This window comes from Aethalodelphis obliquidens, unplaced genomic scaffold, assembly GCF_003676395.1.
Source record: "Aethalodelphis obliquidens isolate GAN/ISIS:26980383/991018 unplaced genomic scaffold, ASM367639v1 scaffold17, whole genome shotgun sequence".
NCBI lineage: Eukaryota > Metazoa > Chordata > Mammalia > Artiodactyla > Delphinidae > Aethalodelphis > Aethalodelphis obliquidens.
In genome coordinates, this window is record NW_020837961.1 from 20,078,965 (window position 1) to 20,099,076 (window position 20,112).

General features: G+C 47.8%; 1 protein-coding gene across 2 annotated transcripts in view; it reads right to left on the reverse strand.

The window, feature by feature from the left end:
• Window positions 1-298: 298 nt before the first annotated feature.
• Window positions 299-20,112, reverse strand: part of MAML3 (mastermind like transcriptional coactivator 3) — a 429,208-nt gene continuing 409,394 nt past the window's right edge. Inside the window, exons 3-5 of one of the 2 annotated variants that reach the window (XM_027117034.1) lie at window positions 12,546-12,785; window positions 8,228-8,309; window positions 299-3,786 (exon numbers count right to left, since the gene is read on the reverse strand). In XM_027117034.1, the coding sequence (XP_026972835.1) occupies window positions 2,792-3,786; window positions 8,228-8,309; window positions 12,546-12,785 (1,317 nt within the window). In that variant the 3' untranslated portion in view covers window positions 299-2,791. Of the gene's footprint in view, window positions 3,787-8,227; window positions 8,313-12,545; window positions 12,786-20,112 lie in introns of both variants that reach the window. The other variant, XM_027117033.1, reaches the window with a different exon arrangement.

The window sequence follows — 20,112 nt, forward strand, 5'->3', positions numbered from 1 at the left end:
TGGAGGGCTGTAAACTTCTAAGCACATTCAACTCTCTGTGGGTGGTGCTGGCCAGACTCTCTTCTTTTTACCTTTGCCACATCTCCTGGAGTGCAAATATAGAACATTTTAGTAGCGTGGTGGAATTAAAAAGGCTAGGAATGATTGATCTCCACTGTTACTTAAATGTTTAAATAATGATATAAAAATTTTGAGACAAGAACTGCAGTTAATCAGTTAAAACCCAGGCATAATCCATCTGCTTAACTAAGGCTGGAGCTCCAGCGACAGTCCTAAAATACACTCAACTTTGGATTGGTTCAGATAATGATCTTTTATTTGTTTTTTTCTTTAAAAGTGGTATGTCAACATCACTTCATTTCTACATTTCAGAGTTCTGTACATTTCTTAAAAGGAAATAAGCAATGCTCAATGTACAAAGTAAAAACAGAAAACTAGAAAAATCTGAATCAAATGGAGGAAGTTGCCCGAGGTCATACAGTACAAATTAGTAATATGATGTCATCTGAAGTGCAATACCACTGCTGGGATGATGAGTTAAGGAATGAAATAAAAATACTCTATTTTAAACAAACAGTATATATATATTTATATGTATATTTTTTACAGATAGTAGACCCAGTGATATCTGTCATATTGTAAAAACTTATTTACAAATAACTTTTTTTTAGACATTACATATACATCAGCACCGTAGTAAAAACAAAAACAAAACAAAACCACCTTGTTAAAATCTACCTCTCTATGTAGTTGGTCCCAGTACTGAGCATTCGGAGGAAGCTTTAAAAAGAGCATGGAGTGGCCCTCCCCCTCCATCACCACCTCCAGTTTCTCATCATTTCTTATACATTTCTTTCCTGTACCTTTCAGAAAAAGGTAATTATATATTCTGTGTCTTCTCATTTGTTTACTTTCTTCTGTTTGTTTTTGGTTTTCATCTGTTTCCACTCAAGAGTTTCCCTGGCAGCGTCCCTCCCCACACAGGGAGTTCACAGTCAGCCTGCCCCCCACCACCTCTTCCCAGGGGTGGCCCACTTGTTCTCCATCCTGCCCCTGGCTGAGTAGGGCTATGACCTTGGTACTTGGCGAGCAAGCCAAGGGCAGTGTTTGCCTGCCTGCCGCCTTTCTGTATCCTCTGCCCCAGCTCTTCATTCGAACCCCCTTCCTTCCCAGGACCCGCCGCCAGTGCAGCCAGTCCGGCTCCCATGGCTGGGCCGGGGCTCTGATGTGGCGAGTTACACGTGAGTGCGCGGAAGCGAGCCTGCCTTTTGGACGCGGAGGGAGGGGGTGGCGGGAGGAAAGCTCCCGCCACTCCCCACTCCCTTAGGACAATGGTTATGCCACGCGGCCTCCAGAACGTGAGTGGGAGGGGAGGAAAGACAGATGAGATCAGCTTTACGACAGTGGAGGTTGTGGATCCCTTCAGACAGACTTCAGTTAGGGCAGACTTGAGTGAATTACCAAGAGAACGACCGTACAGAACTTCAGGAGTGGGTCGCTTTGCCCACAGGAAAGGAACCATACCTGCTTGCTTTCCATTATCAAAAACGTGTGAAGCGGAGCAATTGATTTTTCAGTTCCTCAGTTTTCAGGGTGTGAGATTTGTCTTTCTGGTGAGTAGGGATGAAGGGCCAGGCTGATTTTAGAGCATCACCCCGAGGCTTTTCCCAAAGGGAGCCAGAGCCAGTGATGTCCAGGCCAGTCCTCCCTGGTGTCCCAGAAGCATAGAGTGGCCCACTTAGTTCCAGGCAGAGAAAGGAAACTCCAGTGTCACCTTTGCATCTCAGGCATTGTCTAAGTTCTTCTTGCACCTATTTCCCCTCTGCCCGGGCTCCCTAAAGACAAAAACTTCATTTCTTCTTGGCTGCTCTGCAAGGAAGAGCAAGTACAGGCTGGGGTAGAGGCGAGGAGGAATAAGGGCAGGGACCGGGGAGAAAGGCAGCCGTGCTAGCAGACACAGAGCGTCCAGCCGGGGCCTCTCCATCCTCGGCCTCCAGGAGTAGATGGGAACTGCCAAGATGTGTTGGGTCCTTTCGGGTCCTCAGGAGGCTCCAGCTCAACTCCCCAGAGTGACGGCCACCGCGGTCACCAGCAGAGGGCTGCCTGCCCGGGACTGCCAGTACCCTTCTCCAAGCTCACCCTGTGAGGCAGTCGCTCTAAAATTCCTGAGGGTCATCACGGGCAGGAGACAGGCCTGTACGATTCTGTGTCTTCCTGTGACATCTCACTGTTCTTTGCACCCACCCTCCAGACCCAATAGCATGTCTTGAAGCCTGACATCTCTTTGTAGCCGGAGTTCAGCGCCTTTCTGACATGTGCTCTTGGCTTGTGCCACCACCCAGCAGGCTCCGTGGGACTCAGTCCCGGGCTCTCTCTCCTTTGTGTCTCCAAAGCTACAGCCTCTGGACCAGGGCCAGGAGGGGCTGACGGCCACCTCAGGTCAGGCAGCAGTCTGTCTTGGCCAGAGCGGCTCTTGCTGGGCCGGACAATCGCAGGGAGGGCCGAGCGGAGGGGCTACGGAATCATCTTCCCCACCTGTCTATGGTGCGTCCCCCTCTTTCGCAGCGGGATTCGCAGAGCGTCTGTCTTGACTGCTGTGTGAAAATCAGGTGAAATGAGGCCCGGCGGGGCTGTGGATTGGCACCTGGATCTTCCACTGTCAGCCGGCTGCAGTTTTGCTCAGATTACTCAGGTCAAATAAACAAAAAAACAAGGATGATGCAACATCCTGTTTCTCTTTCACGGCTGAAGCTTTAACCACTAGAGTTGTGGCTGCCGGGGCCCCTCTTGACTAGGGGTTTCCAAACAATTCATCGAGCTCCTGCATCCACTCGTCCCCTGGCCCACCTTTGATGATGGCATCCACGAGGTCGGCACTGTCCGAGAGGCTGGGGAAGGACGCCCCGGCTGCGTCGCCACTGTAACTGTATGACATGTCCTGAGGGGGGTTCCGCTCATAGCCTTGGCCCTGGCTGCTCGAGGCAAAGCTGCCACTGGACATCTGCTGCTGTGCCGGGGGCTGGCTGAACGCTGGCATGCCGGGAACGCCCTGGCTTAGGCCAGACATGACCATTGGCCTGGCCTGGCTGGTGCCTTGCTGCCCCGGGAGCGGTGGCATCATCTGCCGACCCATGGCAGCTGGGTTGAGGGTTCTCACCGTGCCGGTGTTCGCATCCACCACCTGGCTCAGTCCCTGTGGGAAGTGTTGCTTGGTCAGCCTCGGTTGGCCAGCTTGCAGTGGGTAGCTGGCGCCGTTGTTGAATGACGCTAATTCTCCACTAGTCCTCCCAGGCATCCCCTGTAAGCTCCTCTGTTGCCAGCTCTGTGCTCCCTGCTGGACCGTTCCCATAATGCTTTGCAGCCTCGGCGGGCCCTGGGGCCTGGGCAAGGCCTGGCCTACCGGCCCCTTCATTTGCTGGTGCTGCTGGGTGATGGCCGAGTTCACCAGCATGCTCTGACCAAAACCACTCACCATCCCAACCCCTTGCCCCGGGGTGGGCTGCCGCGGCCCCGGGGCTTGGTTGTGTGGGATACTCAGGCCGCTTTGGTTTGGGTGCTGCAGCAGCTGGGTCATTCCTGTGCTCGTATTGTACATTCCCGGTTGGCTGGTAGGTGGGGTGCTATAAGGCGCCAGCCCCATCTCCGACTGGGCTGCTGCGGCCATCGTCCCTGGGTTCTGGGAGGGTCCCAGTCCCATCATGCCTGCGTTCTGTGCCATCAGCCGTGAAGTTCGCATGCTCTGGAGGGCTGTCTGGCTTCTCACGGCTGCTATGTCCTGGGGAGACCCTGCAGGGAGAAAAGGACAGACCCGTTCACTCATCTCTACAAGCAATGTATGGTAACAAGTTGTTGGACTTTTCTTTGGGACTGACAAAATTCTTTTAGATGAAAGGAGCTACTCATAATAAATCCTTAAAAATACCAGAGTATTATTTTTCTGACTGTAACATATGCTGATTGTAAAAAATTTGGAAAATAGTGGAAAGCATAAAGATGAAAATTAAGGTCATTCCCATCGTCCAGAGATGACCACCGCTAACTTACATTAATATATAAATAGACACATGAAAACTGGGACCATGAAGTACATAGGCTTTTGTAGTTGACTTTTCTATTTGATATACCCTGATATTATTTTTGTTCACATTTCAGAAACAAATCGTTTCTCACCCGTCTTGATATGATGCCATCCTCAACCAATAAGATACCATCGTTTTGGAGGTGAGAGGAAATTCACCTCCTGGGCTAAATTAGGCAGAAATGGCTGATCACTTTGCATATCCTATTTGTGAAGTGGAATATGGTTCAGCAGAGAATACTATCAATAAAGGCCATTAGGCTAATTTCCCCTAAGACTTGAGTAGGATTTGAGAGGTTAAAGGCTATCGCTTCTGCTAAGAAGCTATTTCGACAGATGGGACATTTCTTGGAACCACTCTGTAGACTTCCACATGCTCCAGATTCTCTGAATCATAATATGTCGGTGCGAACTGGCCAGCTTCCTGAGTTAGAAAAAGAAACCATCCTCCTACTTGCTACTTGGCAATGAACTTTATGCATTTCTCCAACAAAGGCCACTCCTTCAAATCAGCAATGACCACTAAGGCAGTTTTAATGACGCTGCTTAAAAGTTGACCAGAATATCAATGCCAAGTCACTCAACCCTAGCTAGACATTTGAGTGAGTCCTTCTTTACACGTTTCCGGGAAATTTCTAAACCAGTCAAGAGAATAGAAACGTCACCCCTAGAACCCGTCAATGTTGTCAAGGGCTAGGAGGTGCACAGAAATGGATTTTTCTGTGTCCCTGCTCATGATTAAGTCTATGAAAAAAAGAAAAATAGTTTTTTTCCTGGACATTTAAAAAAGGTGCAGCATGGGAGCCAATCGATACTATAAGCAAATTTGATCCTACCTGGAACCTGGATGAGAAACCAGATGAGAATAGTGTAACCTTATTAAGCCTGGCACCTTGGCAGATAACTGAAGTGTGTTTTTGTCTTCCTGATTGGGTTATTGATTTCTGGGCAGCAAATATGTCTCCATATTTTCTTTCTTTCTTTAAGAAAGAAAATTATGGGAATTTTGATTATGACAAGTTTTTGTGGCTTGAGATCAATATCATGCTGAATTGAAAAATGAAATGGTTACTGTGGGGAAGGCAGAAAGATCTGGGGGGAGATCCCTAGAAACGTTTCAATTTTTTGTTTTGAGCTTAATTGTATCTAAGTGGAGTTTTAAAAAAAAGTTCCTGATTAAACACTGGATGGTGGTATATATTGCAACTTGCAATCTTGTTATGAAGCTTTGTGACCTTAACAACTAAATTTGTATTGACTACATGGCCAATCTGATCAACTGTGGTGAAATGGGTTATTGAGTTGCTTATAAAAAAATTTAAGGGAAAAATACTGCTGACTCAGAGATTGATTGGATAGACCCACTTTACATAAAACAGGCTGCTGGAAACAGATGAAAGGACTTTCATATTTCGGACATTTTTGTTGTAATTAGAATAAATATGTTGAGGGATTAGATATTGACTGGACTAATTTTGTGAATGAGAAATAGTTTCCTTTCTTTAGAGGGCAAAAATGCTGCAGTGCCTCTTAAGAAGTATTGAACCATTAATCCAAGCCAACCTTTATTTTTACTTGGTGTCCATGACTACACTATCCAGATGTAGTTCTTATTAAAAAAAAAAAAGGACCTTTTAATATCAGCAGTCAGCACCATATTTTCAACCTAAGAAAAACAAAAAACCTCATATTAATCTGGTTTTATGAACTTGGGTGATTTTAAATATACAAAGGAAAAAAATTCAAATGCCTTCAAAGAATTAACGTGTCTTTATCTGACAACTACGTATGTTAAACAATGGACTACTTTTTCTTCTTTTTTATTTTTGTCTAAGATACTACTGTGAGATACTGTAGTCAAATTAGTTTTCTTGTCTGTTGGTTAACATCACAACGTCAAAGAAAATTTTCCATATTCAAACAGAGACGGTAACATGCAATTTTTTTCCCTAAAAGGGTCTGTGTTCTATTTTCACTCACAAGAAGTCTATATTTATGTAAAATAAGCTTTTCCCCTAGGCATGTAACATTGCCCAGAGACACAGAACTCAGCAAGAGAAAGTGCGTCTTTAAAACCTTTGAAAACTGTAGTGGTCAGTGGACCTGTAGGTCTCAGACAAATTATTCCTAACAGAACTTCTCTCCAAGGACAATATTTTTTATCTATCAATTTGCTGTTTTCCCAGATACATAACATTATGATATCTAGGATGTCAGTAAAATTACATGAAAATACAGAAGAAAAATTTAAAAGTTATCATATCAACCAGCTTAGGAAACCTAAAATGTCGCTGGTTGTTTGGCCTAAGTGGAGCTAAGTTTTCTAGGTTGATTACCTGTGATTTGGGGTTTTAGAAAAGTTCAAAGAGTAGAACTTTTAAATTGGACCCAAACCATTCAGAATAACTCATAACATAGAGGAGTTACTAAATTTTGGTGGGCCCCTGTATTCCAAAAAATAATACATGGGTTATGAACCTAGAAAACTCAAGGGACACAATACCAGGTTTATCAGATTTAATGGTTTAAATTAGTTCATAATACAAAGCACCAGTTCCCAAAGTATGGCCCCGGGCCAGTAGCAACAGCAACTGTGGGGAAACTGTTAGAGATGCAAATTCTCAGGCCCTGCTCCAGACCTACTGAATCAGAGACTCTGGGGGTGAGGGCGGGCTTCTGTTTTGAACCAGCTGTGCTGGTGATCTGATGCAGGCTCAAGTCTGAGAGCCACAGGTACAAAAGAGGGCTCCGGGTCTGCAACAAAAACTACGCATGTAACAATGACTATTTCCCACTCCTCCCCACCACTGACCAAGTGAGAAACAGAATTCTTCAAAGAATATTGGCACTAATTTAGTGCACAGAACAAACTCCCTTTGTCCTTCCCTGTGTCGAGTCCAAAGGGATCTGAAGTGATATAAATGTCCCAGGGATGGGAGGGGGTGATAGCGGCTCAAGCCCCAGGGGGTCCACAGGCAATCTTCAGGGAGATCTGGCCGTGAACATCAGTGGCTTTCAGACTCCTTAAGCCATAACTCACAGTACATACACATGTGGGTTTAGGACAGAAACAAAAGTTGCCCTAATTATGATACACTCCAATCATTTCTATTATTTCGTTAAAAAATGTTGGTTGTGGCCAATCATCTTCACAACCTACTTGAGTGTTGCAACCCAAAGACTGAAAAAGGCTACCCTAGATCACAGAATTTTCACCCACAGTCTATGGAAAAGGGTAACACTTGTGAAATGATCCACAAAGTTTGTATTTATTTATATATATGGATATTTCTGTGCAAGGGGCTTCATAGCTTCTGGCAGATTGTCAAAGCGATAGGTAACATTTGAGAAATTAGGATGCATTGATCTAGGTCTTCAAAAAGGACAGAGGACAGGAATGAGGATTTCTGCTGCTTCATGACCCCTGTGGATGAGATTGGGAAGGGTCCTCAGACTCATCCTCCACCCCATACAAGACCCACAGGGGCTCCCATCTCTAGATGGGAGCGATTGATATTTGAGTGGACCTTCTACTTTACAGAGAAATGGCAACGCCACACAAACAGTGCACCCATTGCTCCTGGGGCCATGATTCAGGATTTGTGCAAAGGGCGGCAGGATCAAGAAAGTCCAATCAAACTCAAGTCCCTATTTGTCTTCTATGTTCAGCAGAGATTAGTGGTTGCCGAAAGCCAGATTCTTTTACCTAGGTTGCTGGAAGTGAGGGCTTTGGTCAGCTGACCTGCTGGGATTAGCAAGAAAGATGTGACACGGGATTCCCCCCACTCCTCCCCATGGCCACTGAGATGACGACCCAGACGTAAACAGGGCTGATATTAGGTCAGTCGGCACCAGTATGTCTTTGCTGGTTGTTAAACCACCGAAATACTTCCGTACCTTTGGTAAAGAACAGCTGCTCCAGTCCCAGTCCCACCGCCACCCCGCCCCGGGCCCACCAGGACCTCTCTGGGGCCCAGCGACCCAAAGGTTAACGCCTGGGATTCTGATTGGTTGGCATCATCAGTTCTTAAATATTTTTAATATTACCTGGACACAAACACAGCAGCCGTGGCATTGTCACTGGCTCTACATTCACTTACACTTGCCCACTGGAAGGGATACAATGGCAGAGGTGTGCACCGGCCTCACCTTGAAACTGGGCGACCTGCTGCACTGGGTACGGGTTGCGTGGCCGCTGGAGGTGCTGCCGGGGTAACTGTGGCGGCTGCAGCTGCTGAAACGATAGGACAAGGATGGCCGGGGGGGCGGGGCGGGAGGAGGCGCACAGTTAGATCTCCTGGCTGTTCTGAGGAAGGGGTTTTCAAAAACTGAACTCTGTACTGAAGAATAACACGCATACAGGTCAGGGCACAAGCGTGTAGCATCCGTGCCCCGTGCGACGGATTTTCACAAAGGAACACGCTCGTGGGTCGAGATGCAGAATGCTGCTAGAAGCCCCTCCTGCCCGTTCCCAGCCACTGCCCTTCACCTGACCCGTGGGCACACTATCCCAGCCTAGCAACAGGTTAGTTATATCTGCTTCTGTGCTTCAGAGAAGTGGCCTGAGACAATGTACTTGAGCCTGTTTTCTGGGGGACTGGCTTCTTGCGTTCATCGCGTTTGGGAGCTGCATCCACGGTGATGCCTGCAGTGGGGTCCATTCATTCTCACTGTCGAGTAGTATTCCCCCCATAAGAACATCCCACGATGTCTTTGCCTGTGCTACTAGGGGTGGCTGCTTAGGCTGCTTCTGGCTTTCGGCTGTCAGAGGCCCCTCTGCTGCAAACATCCTCGGTGAACATCTGTGGCCTTTCTGCTGTGTGGACCTGCTGGCTTATGAGGGAGGTGTAGCCAGGGAGGCAGTTCTGACTTTGCTTTTCCGACGTCAGCCTGCGTGCTTTCCTCAGCACGGTGGGTACCGAGCTCAAACGGACAAGCAGCTAACTTTTAAGGACCTAAAATAGATGCTTCGGGTATAGGAAGATGGGATTCTCAGGGCCTATAAAAAAAAAGGCTCATTTTATTCCCAGGAAGCCACCCTGCCTGCAAAATACATCTCCACAAGTCAAACATACAGCATTTACTGCCTTGAGGAAACCGCGTGGGGTTCCACGTACACCAGGAGCCAGGAGGCCCGCGTTTTAGTTTTTCTTCTTCCAGTCACGAGGCTTCTGCACTGCCGGCACTGTTACCAATATACAGGGAAGGCTATTATGATCATTATCGTGCTGTATGTGAAAAGGGAGAGAAAATAATAGTGAGGTGGAAGGAGCAAAGAAAGGGGTTTTCGTTCTGGGTCTGCCATCAAGTAGCTGCGTGACCTTCGGCATGTCATCTGGCCTCCTCTGCAGCTGTGGAATATGCATCAAGCACCTCTCATCTGCGAGGGCTAGGAAAGCAGACAGCGAGGGCCCCGCTCTTTACAGTGTTCATTATAAAAATAACACACATTGACCACTTCTTAACCCATGTGTTTATCTCTATTTTTTCCTCTTGTTTTTGTTCCTGGGCAGCTCTATAATTTTCTTTTTCTTTCTTTTTCTTGACAAGGCCAGCCAGCACGGGCAACCAAAGAAAAGAAGGGCCTCTGTTCACCCCATCCTGCGGTGTTTTGCACGAAACCGTTGCAATGAATTAATTGTATAGACACAGCGTAGACAAGAAACCATGCTAATCTTTTAGGCAGCAATCTAAGAACATTCCTGAGAGTAAGGTGAGCATTTAAAAGCTTCTCAGAAGTCAAACTTCCCATATTACGTAAGAATTTAACTGTCCCACTTAAAACTGGGCATCAGCCCTGGGGTAGCCTGGGGGAGTCAGGGGGCCCAGGTGCCAGTCCTGGCTCTGCCCCTCTCTAGCTCTGCGATCTCTGAAAAAAATCATGTAAGCTCCCTGGCTTCAGTCTCCTCGTGTGTAAAATAAAGGGACTCCATGATCCTCAATGTTTCTTTCAGATCCAAAATTCCAGATTCCGTTGAACCTTTGTGAATGGGTGGGATTTGACACGCTCTGTGCTCTTGAGAATAACGCATTAAATGTTAATTCACACCTGCTTTCAACTTGCTCTGTTCTGATTTCTAAGTCCACTGAGAACCATTTGAAAGTTTCCAAAGATACGCAAGATATCCCCAGTCTTTCTGTTTTCCCTCACATGTCCTTTCCGGAAACCCAAGTGTTCCCAGTACGCTGTTGGCAAAATTGAAAGTGTTAGGATGCTTTCACTGCCGCTGCAGGGACCAAGGAAATCAGCTTGGCGTTGATATGGCCACATTCAACCTCAAAAGTGTAGGCATCAATAAGCACTTTCCCCAGGTGCAGGTGAGATGCTACATCCCTCTGACCTACTTCTGGGCTAGTCCCACAGGATGGCTGGCACGTGTGGCTGCAGCTCGTACACTACCTTCTGTGACCCCAGGGTCAAGTGGCAGATCCACACCTTGTGCAGTTTCCGAAGGGTTTTACACGCATTACTCATGCTGAGCATCAGGAGGAAGGCTGGGAGATCAGGAAAACCTTATGTGGCAGATGAGGAGACAGGTTAGGTGGCTTTTCCAAAATCATACCATAAGCAAAGGATGTGACCCAGAGTGAACTGTTCTCTCCTTGGTCCCTCTTCAGCTCCCGGAACACACAGTCGTTAAGGAATTATACTCATTTTTTTTTTTTTTTTTGCGGTACACGGGCCTCTCACAGTTGTGGCCTCTCCCGTTGCGGAGCACAGGCTCCGGACGCGCAGGCTCAGCGGCCATGGCTCACGGGCCCAGCCGCTCCGCGGCATGTGGGGATCCTCCCGGACCGGGGCACGAACCCGTGTCCCCTGCATCGGCAGGCGGACTCTCAACCACTGCGCCACCAGGGAAGCCCTATACTCATTTTTTTTGCAGTTTCCCATTTCCTCATCTCTTCTGAGGAGCCCTATGTCTGTCTTTCCGTGTCCCGGGTTCTGAGGGGTCCCGCACTCTCTCACCTCATGGTCTGTGGGCACCATCCTGTGAAAGCAATGCTCCCGGTCTCCCGCCTTCCCCCTCATTCCCGGGGCTGGCTGACCTTTCCAAGTGGGGACGCCCCTGGGCTGGCACAGCTGAGTTTGGCCTGGTTACCCCGACTCCCCTTTGTGTCTTGGTCACAGCACAGACGTCGAAGACCATCCCTCCAAGTATCAGGCACACCTGAAATTTCCTGGGATTGGCCGAGGGGCGGATCTGCAAAGCCCAGCTTCCCCTCGGCAGCTCCATTTATCACTGTCTGAGAGATACAAGCATGGCTCCTTGTCACACACCTTATGCAGGGTGAGAGGGATAGAGGTTTGTTTGTACAAGAGCTGCCGGGAAGCTGACTGACCTCAGTAAAAAGGGAGATAATTACACAGCTGTTCAAGAACAAAAGCGAACAAGGGAACATAAGTGAACTGTGCTCAACAGTACAATTTTTCTATTTGGGGGATGACTGGTGTTACTTTGAACTGCTGCCCTTGGTTACTAAGGACCTCGACGTGTCTCGTGTCCTACACAACCTCTCCTATAGATATGGTGGAGGATGCTTAATACATTTCCAAAATTCTGATCCTATTAGAAACATTCTAGAAGGGTAATTGTGGGCCTTGAGCCTTAGATGACAGCCTCACGTCTCCTATAATAGAAGGGTGAGACGTGCTGGATAGGCCCCCACGGGAGGCATCCAGGGACTCCTGGGGAAGTCCTCAGGCCTTTCCCGAGATAACACGAAATCAGGCACGGGCACCTCGAAAAACAAAACACACTGGAACTGAGAGGAGTAGCCCGCATGGAAGGCTTTCTTTCAAAGCTGGAGGAATTATGTATGTCAAGGGTTGTCAAAGACACCTAAGGCAAAGCTTTCTCTGTGTTAGGCCTTTAACTCAAACATTTCCTGAGCTGTGTTCAAAGCTGCTGGGAATTTTCTCAAGTTTGCACCCTTTCTGTGACCCCGAGTTCAGGTTTCCAGGTAGTTCTGTGGGCCCTATTATTCTGCTATTGTTCCTGTTCCATTGTTCATGACCAATTCTGTAAGAATTCTTCTCAATCCCTCCTTCTGACACTTTCCTCCAAGAAGCAAAGTTCTCTGAATTATTTTCTTTTTTCTTCATGCTGGAAATACCAGAATTTACGAAGCACGTGAGCCAGCCCCCTTCCACCCTCGCCCCCCATGCTGATTCTACAGACCCCTGTACCAGAAGCCACGAGAAAAGAGCCAGACTTGAACTGAAGAACGGTCTCTGGCAATTGGGTCTTCAAATGGATGGCGGAAGCCTGTCTTTTCAGAACAAACTAATTCATTCGAAGAAAAAGCCTAACGGAAAGGTCTACATTCTGCAGGTTCTTCTGTGATCTCAGGAAATGCTGGCCTGTGAATTTCTTGATGAAGGACATGAACTGAGACTCCCTCACAGACACCAGGCACTGAATAAGCGTTTGCCGAACAAATGGATCACACCACGGGCGTGAGTTACCTGCTCCGCCAGAATCTGCTGCTGCTGCTGCCTCTGCTCCCGCAGGAACTGTTGCTTCTGCTGCCCCATCAGCTGGGCCCGCTGATCAATGAGCATCTGCTTCATGAGGGCTGCCTGGGGCTGGCTGCCCAGGAAGCTGGGCCCCGCTGGACCAGCTCCGGAGACCATGCCGCCAGAGCCCGGGGGTACGGAGGACTGCATGGGGCCCGTGGTCCGGGGAAGCCCGACTGGATGCTGCTCCTGGAAGGACAGGAAGAGAAGAGAATGCAGCCACTCCACCTCTGAAGGAAAGCACAGGGGTTAGGGGGATGGGGTAGGGCCCGGCTTAGGGACCTACGGGATCCCGAGAGGCACACATTACATTTCCATAAAAAGAACCCAGTGGTCCTCAAACCTGGCCTTACCACAGGCGGGATTGGAGAGGCTACAGGGCAACAGTAATAGAGCACGGCTCTGGGAAAATCTGAGACCCGGTCCAGTCTGTTTCTGATGGGACTGGCTAAGGAACAAGAACCGCATTTTCAGCTAGCAATCTGTAAGTCTGGAATGAGGCATCCTCACCTTACCTCTTCATCCTTACTGCCTGCCTGGCTAAACTGCGCTTCTTAGCTAGTAGGAGAGACGTTCACAGAAGACTGCTGGAAGTGATTCATCAGCAGATTGCTATTTGATGAAATTCTAATTAATTGTGACATTTGAAAGCTTTAACATGTGTAAAAAAAAATCCTGCTAGTGAGAATTGTTGATGGTGAGAAGTAGGAGTGTGTTACCCTGACCAAAGATACGAAATCTCCCAACATCTTTAAAGATAGAATTGGGTCTCAGGTGTCTGGGATAACTTAAACGCGGGGAGTTGAATTGGGTCTCTTGATTCTATAATTATGTGTCCGTCAGTCAAATCAAATGATGGCAACTTTTAAGGACTGGTCCTTAAGGAACAGGAGGTAAAGTGTTAGAGAACTCCTCACACACAGCCCAAGCCACTACTCGGAGACTGTACTCAGAGGGGAAGTAACAGCCCGACGGTGTAGACCATTGGGGAAAAGCAGCTGATGGGAAAAGTAGGTTTGTGACCGTAAGATGTACTTTCTCGATGCTTTCTTTCCTGTTCGTTCTATCAGGCATAGCTGGTAATGGCAAAGTATTGTCTGAACATTTCACAGAAAGGTTTCTTTTAATTCACTGAAGTTTCAAGTAATTAGTCTGAACAAAGAGAAGCTGCCGAGAGGTACACAAGTTAAATGGGTATACGTGTAAGGACATACAGTCATATCATGAGGCACAATTATGAGACTTAGATCATGAGAAACGAATGTGAATAACTCTACAGTATTTACATTTTTGTATCCAGTTAAACTGGATTAAAAAAAATTTCCTCATTGTAAAATCTAGATATTCATTCTTTTTTTCCACACTGGTTATTATTTCCAGTTATATGGGGTGAAGGGAATTAAGACTACACCGATGTCTACAGGCAAGTGACTACCTTAAATGGATGTGTAGTAGTTATCACATTTTATTTGCAATGGTATTTCCATCATTATTAATGCATTCCTTCATTAATGCATGCCACTAGCCTGCTCTGTGAACAACATGAATTTTATCCACCTCTTCTGAGCCATCCTATATGAAAAACAGGGTGCAGTCAAACTGGATTTTAATATTTGTCCTCTTTTTGCTTTGCTACCTCTTCAGTGTTGGTACAGTCAGTCACGTGGGCAGTTTCCTCTCAAAACAGACAGTCGTGTTTGACACAACTCCTAGAGACGCAGCCCTGCATTGGAGCCCCCATAGCCTGGGCTTGTTGGACCCCCCTTCCCGCTACTGTGTGGAGCTCAGCCATTCACGTCCTTCTTTCCAGGTACACCGAAACCCACATCTTCAGGTACTCTTCGTCCCTCCCATCAGCACCCAAAGAAAACAAAACAAAAGAAACAAAAAAACCAAACAAAACCCCTTTACTCCTCTCATCTGGGAAACAACAGCTCAAGAAGTTTTGGTTAATCAGTGTGGTGGCCCAGGTCACACAGTTAGCAAATGGAAGAACCAGAACTTGCAGAACTGGAACACTGACTTTGAGTCTAAATTCAGTATTCCTTCCACAAGCATAGGCCTTTCCCAGACGACGGGTCCACGGTGCCAAGCATGTGCCTAAGAATTGCCTGTAGACTAAATATATAGTATGTCTCCCATAAATACACTGTGTTCTATTTTTCAAATGGTAAGTTGGTGTTACTGAAATTAAAACTTCTTGTCTTTGTGTATTTTCTCTGTACATAGACAATTATTAGGTAGAGAGCTATGAGATATTAATAATAAAAAAACCTTATACTCAGCAATGCCTGGAACTTTATGCCACCAAAAAGTTTACTTTATGACTGACCCCTGCAGAGGTCAAGATATTTCACTCTTTCCTTTTCCCCCCAAACTTGCCACCTGTTTTCCAAACCCTTCCTTCCAATGGGATGAAGCTGTTTCTTGCCACCTTTGGAGACAAATGGCTGATTGACTTAACACTTTAACAAACGAATTCACACGGAAGTGCAGATAGTTGACCAATCAGTGAAAATACAGATATAGTTTTTTCTGTGTATTTCAGAATATTTGATATTTTCCAATTTTGATAATGAGGAGGGAGTTGGAAAGAAAATGAGACCCAAGGGAAGATCAAGTTCTCTTCGGCTTGGTTTTATGAGAGGACTGGTCTGGGCTGGCCCCGTTTATCTTTGTACACTTTGAGATATTCTTGTCCTGTGAGACTAGCCCTCAAGTACCTGGTGAGCTTGCCCAGGAGCCGTAAGTAGTGATGGGTTGCTCTCCCAGCCTTCTCTCCACCCAGAAAGAAAGGGAGAGGCAAATGAGGTGAGGATGTAGATTCATCTAAGCATATCTAGTCCCTGTCTTCCTAGACCAAAAAGAAATACAAGTCCGCCACTTTTCAAGAGTTCAATTTACGCCACTCCCCTTTTATGAAACACCAACACTAGTATCTGTTTTTAGTAACTGGAAGAAATCTGAAGAGGATTTTCGCTTTTACAAAAGAAGGTGAAAATCTAAGGTAGCATTCAGTGTTTGTTTTGCAGAGTGATTGTGGAGACAGCAGGCTCCTCCAGTAACAAGCGTGGCAACACCAAGCTCCTTCCCCAGGAACCACACTCAGCAGCTCAGCACCAAGCTGCCGTAGCTTTGAACTGTGTGAGCATCTGTGCTCTCGATTTATTTCGCACATTCTTAGCAAGATGTGTCCTAAGGTGCTTGCTTCTTCACTGTAAGCCATTTCGGCTTAGGAAGGGTTTCATAGGAACGCTCTCCTTTCAGATGGGGCGGGGTGTTGCTGAACTTCTAAAGCACAGTGCGTAAAACCCTTCCCAAAGGGATAGTCTGATTATTACCTCCCAGGGTTATATATGTCCCCCAATGGTTCCCTCTCAAAGATTTTGCCTTCAGGTTTCTCACCAAAGACCTGAAGACCGAGAGGCAGGAGGGCTATGTGCACTTTTGCAGGACTGCCCTCCCTATGAAACATTTGTGAGCCTAGGTTGAGCTCTGCTGCATTCAACCGCGGGTGAGTGACACCCAGAGCCCCAGCCTCAGGTGTGAATGCCAAGTGTGAAGACGTGCCGAGTGACACCTTACAAATGGAGCTGGCTGAGGCCATTAGCTGATGCACATGACATGGTGGATTTTAACCCCCCGTCTGAGAGGGCTTAATGAGCATTAGTCTGTCGAATTTCAGAATTTCAAGCCCCCGCTCTTGTTTCTAAGGAGGACACACACTGTGCGTGCAATCAGAGAAAACCAGGCTGGGCTTTCGTCACCAGAAATGTAATGCCTTGAAGCCAAATGATGCAGTATTTTTAGTTTTAATTACTAGTTTGTTCTCCACTCCACCCCCTGCCCAACGACCTCCCTTGCCTTCTACCCAGAATCTTAATTCAGCCTCTTCCTCTCAGAAATCCAGTTGACTACATAGATCTTCATTACTCCCCAAACCTCTCACTCTTCAGTAAAATAAAGGGAGGGGGAAAAAAATCAAAACCAACGAACCTATTTTACATATCTTCTCTTGTAGGGAAAAGATCTTAGCAATTTTCTAAGGGCTGGAGATAGGTCAGAGGTGTAAAAAACACCCTACTTCCCTCAAAGAGGCAGTTTTTACTTCAAAAAGCAGCTGTGGTAAAAATCTCTCAAGAGTAGCCATCTGTTTATTTATAAATCTGTGCGTAAGGAAGCTTTATTTTCTCTTACGTGTTTTCAAGAACATGCCTCGTGTTTGGGTAAGAGGGGCCGGGGTTGCTGGCGGTGGACCAAAGACTGCTGGCTCCTTGGAGGGGGGATTGCAAGAGGCTTCCGGCGGTGACTGGGACTGGGGTGCAGGGGCTTAGTGGAGAACTGGCTGGAGGATGCTCGGGGCTTCGGCGTTTTTTCAGGTGCTTGCGTCGGGGGAAACAAGGAACAGCTGCTGTTCCTCCTCGGCCCCAGCAGATGGTGGTGTCAGCCCGGTCCTCGCCGCCAGCCCGCCCGCTCGCCCGCGCGGCGTGTCCCCCCCGCCCCCCCTCCCAGCCTGCAGATGGCTTAATCAGGACTCGCCTTCCTCCCCCACCCGGTCCCCCCGGCCCCGCGCGTCTGGGCTAACGCTACGAGCGTGGAGCCAGGCAGTCAAGTGTTACTGCGTATAGCAGGTAGCCTGGCAACTGAGAGCATAATACCGAGCAGATGGTGTGCGCACGGCGTGATGGACATCACACACGACAGCCTGAGACAATCCAGGAATTCCCTGGTGACTCGAGGCCCTCTTTACACAAAATGAGTTCTCTCTCCATTGCCGTGTATCTCTGGGGTTATCTCCCTCCTCTCTCCGACTGACACTGAACTGGTTTCTTATTACCGACCTTGCTGCCAGCCCGAGGGGAGGGAGATTTCTCGTGTGGGTGGGGGAGGCCGTGGAAGGAAACGGAAGGGCCGGGAGATGGAGGAGGTGATGGGGGCGTTGGCGACCCGAGAGGGGAGGGACAGTGGCGTACCCCAGACCCAGGGGCGGAGTGCCCGAGAGGGTCAGCGTTCTCCGTAACCCGGGCTGCACGAAGCCTGCGCGGTGAGGGCCGCGCCGGGGGGCGAGCCTGGGCTTAGTGTCTTTGCCATCGCATGGCTTACGAACAGCCTAAATGAAATTTAGGATTTTACTTAAAAAGCCCCCTGTGGCGTAATTTAGCCTCTCGACTCGAGCGTATATGCTTACAAGTCCTTAGGGGGCTCTAAGAAGTCAGGAGTGAGGCCCGTGCGCCCCTGCCGGGGCCGAAGATGCGTCTCCGCGCAGGCGTCCTTAACAAAGAAACCGACTAGGCGGTCTGGGCGCGGGCAGGGGCAGCGGAGGGAGGGCGTGCGGCGGCCGAGCCGCTCAGGGGCCCCGAGATCCTCGGCCTGCGCGCTGCTCCGCAACCTGGGAGGCCGCTGCGCGCTCCCCGGGGCGCATTTCACCTCCCCCTCCCCGCCACGTCGTGTGGGCCGGTCGCCGGCAAGGAAGTGGGAGCCGGAGGGCACTGGGGGGAGACAGGAGGGTAGTTCACGGTAGGAAGAAGTAAAATTAATACATAAACAAAAAGCATGTCCCAGAAGACAGACCTGTGCTTTTCACACACACTGAAGTGGATCAATTAAAAAAAAAAAAAAAAAATCCAGCCCCAGTGGAATTTTGCCTAGATTCTATACAACAAGCCACTTCTCTGTCCAACCTCTCACCACTGTCAGGGGTCTTCTCCTGCAAAGGTACTGTTCAAGTTTTAAGTTTCAGAAGGAGGAAGTCTTTTCAAAGGTGGCAGCTGACGTTTCACGCAGAACCTCATACTTGTTGGGAAGTTCAGTACATTCATGTCAGAGAATCCGACACCCACTGCAGAGCCGGCTGGAGGCATCCGGCTGTGACAACCTGGGGCTCAGGGTGGTGAACTGGCTTCCTGAGGCTCAGGGGGCCATCTGACCTCTGGGTCCCAGTCCCCACCTCTTCAAACGGAAATCCTATCCATAGGACTCCTCCCTCGACAACGGAAACTTTGGAGATAAATAAGCTATAGAGGGAAAATGGCTAAGAAGGTGCTAAAACTTCTTCCAATTTAAGTGTGGGCTGTTGGGGAACCATGAGGGCTACATCAGGGGTTCTCAAAGCGCGGCTCCAGGACCAGCACCTGGGAGCTTGTTAGAAATGCAAATTCTCAGGCTCTGCTCCAAGCCTCCTGAACCAGAGTCTTTAGGAGCAATTTAACATGCCCTTCGATAATTACCATGCCCCACGTTTTGAGACTCACTGGGCAAATAATCCTGGTTTATGGGCACTGACTGCAACCTGGGGTATCAGCACTCTCTGTGATTAGATTGCAAACCCTGCACTTTCAAAAGCAAGTCAGAGTGCTGAGTTACTTAAGTTTCTATCGCCAATTCTTCTGCATTTGGAACAGAACTCTCTAATTTTCAGAGGGCTGTGCAAGCAATGTAAACTCAAGAATTCCGAAAGGAGCCTATGCCATGATTCTTCCAGAAAGGTCGGTGCTCCTGTAGCTCTGCTCTGGAGGCACAGCCAAGAGCAAGGAAGGGGTGAAGCCAGTTAAACTCCCTCCCTTACTCAGGGAGGAAGCATCAAACATCACTAGACTTCCCGTCCCCTGGTCTGCTATAAGGTAGGAAAGCTATGATTTGAGGAAAGTCCCCTCCTCAAACAAGAAGAAGACCAGAAGCAACAGTGGAAGAAGGCAAGTGACACTTATGGGGCACCTACTGTATGCAAAACACTCAGCTCAGTGTTTTCTCCGGTGTACTTAAAACTCATTTTGCTGATTAAAAAGAATCCGAGTCTCTTGAGAGGTTAAATAACTTGCCTGATGTCCCACAGCTGATGGTGGTCTTTGGGATTCTGACTTTTCCACTGACCAGAACATGCATCTGGTCTAAATTGAGCAGACCACCCAAGAGGACTCTGGAGTAATGAGAAATGGGAAGGGGTGGGGGGGAGAGGAATGGGCATAGAATAAAAAGGTAGACACTCTATTGGGATCAAAGGATGAAGCTGAAAGAGCACAAAAATATACATCATTTTTTATATGTTGCCTGATACCCCAAATTAGGATGCCTCTGTGGTATCAACTTTGACATTTAAAGAAAGGGCATAAGATTAGACCGTTCAACCAGAAATGGAAGGAAGAAACAAAATAAAACAAAACCTTAGAATTCTCTTTGAAGTTGATCAAGTGTCAGGGCAGAAACTTGGTTTCAGGATGGTGGCTGCTTTTACAGACTTTCTTTGTGCTTGTCCAGGATAATTTTTCAATGTGGGTTTGGAGAGTTGCTTGTAATAAATTCATAGCAGAGCCCCAATAGGCCCACCCCAAGATAATCTGCTTCTTCAGCAGATTATTGAAGAAATTTGGATTAAAAAAAAGTGTTTTATGATGTGTAGTGGCTGTGTTGCCAAGACAGTTGAGGTTTGAGGCAGTTTACCGATTTAGGAAGCTTATCACAGACAGGGCAGTAACTTGGGGCCCAGTGCTAAGCCTGCTAAGTGGGTTCAGAAGAGATC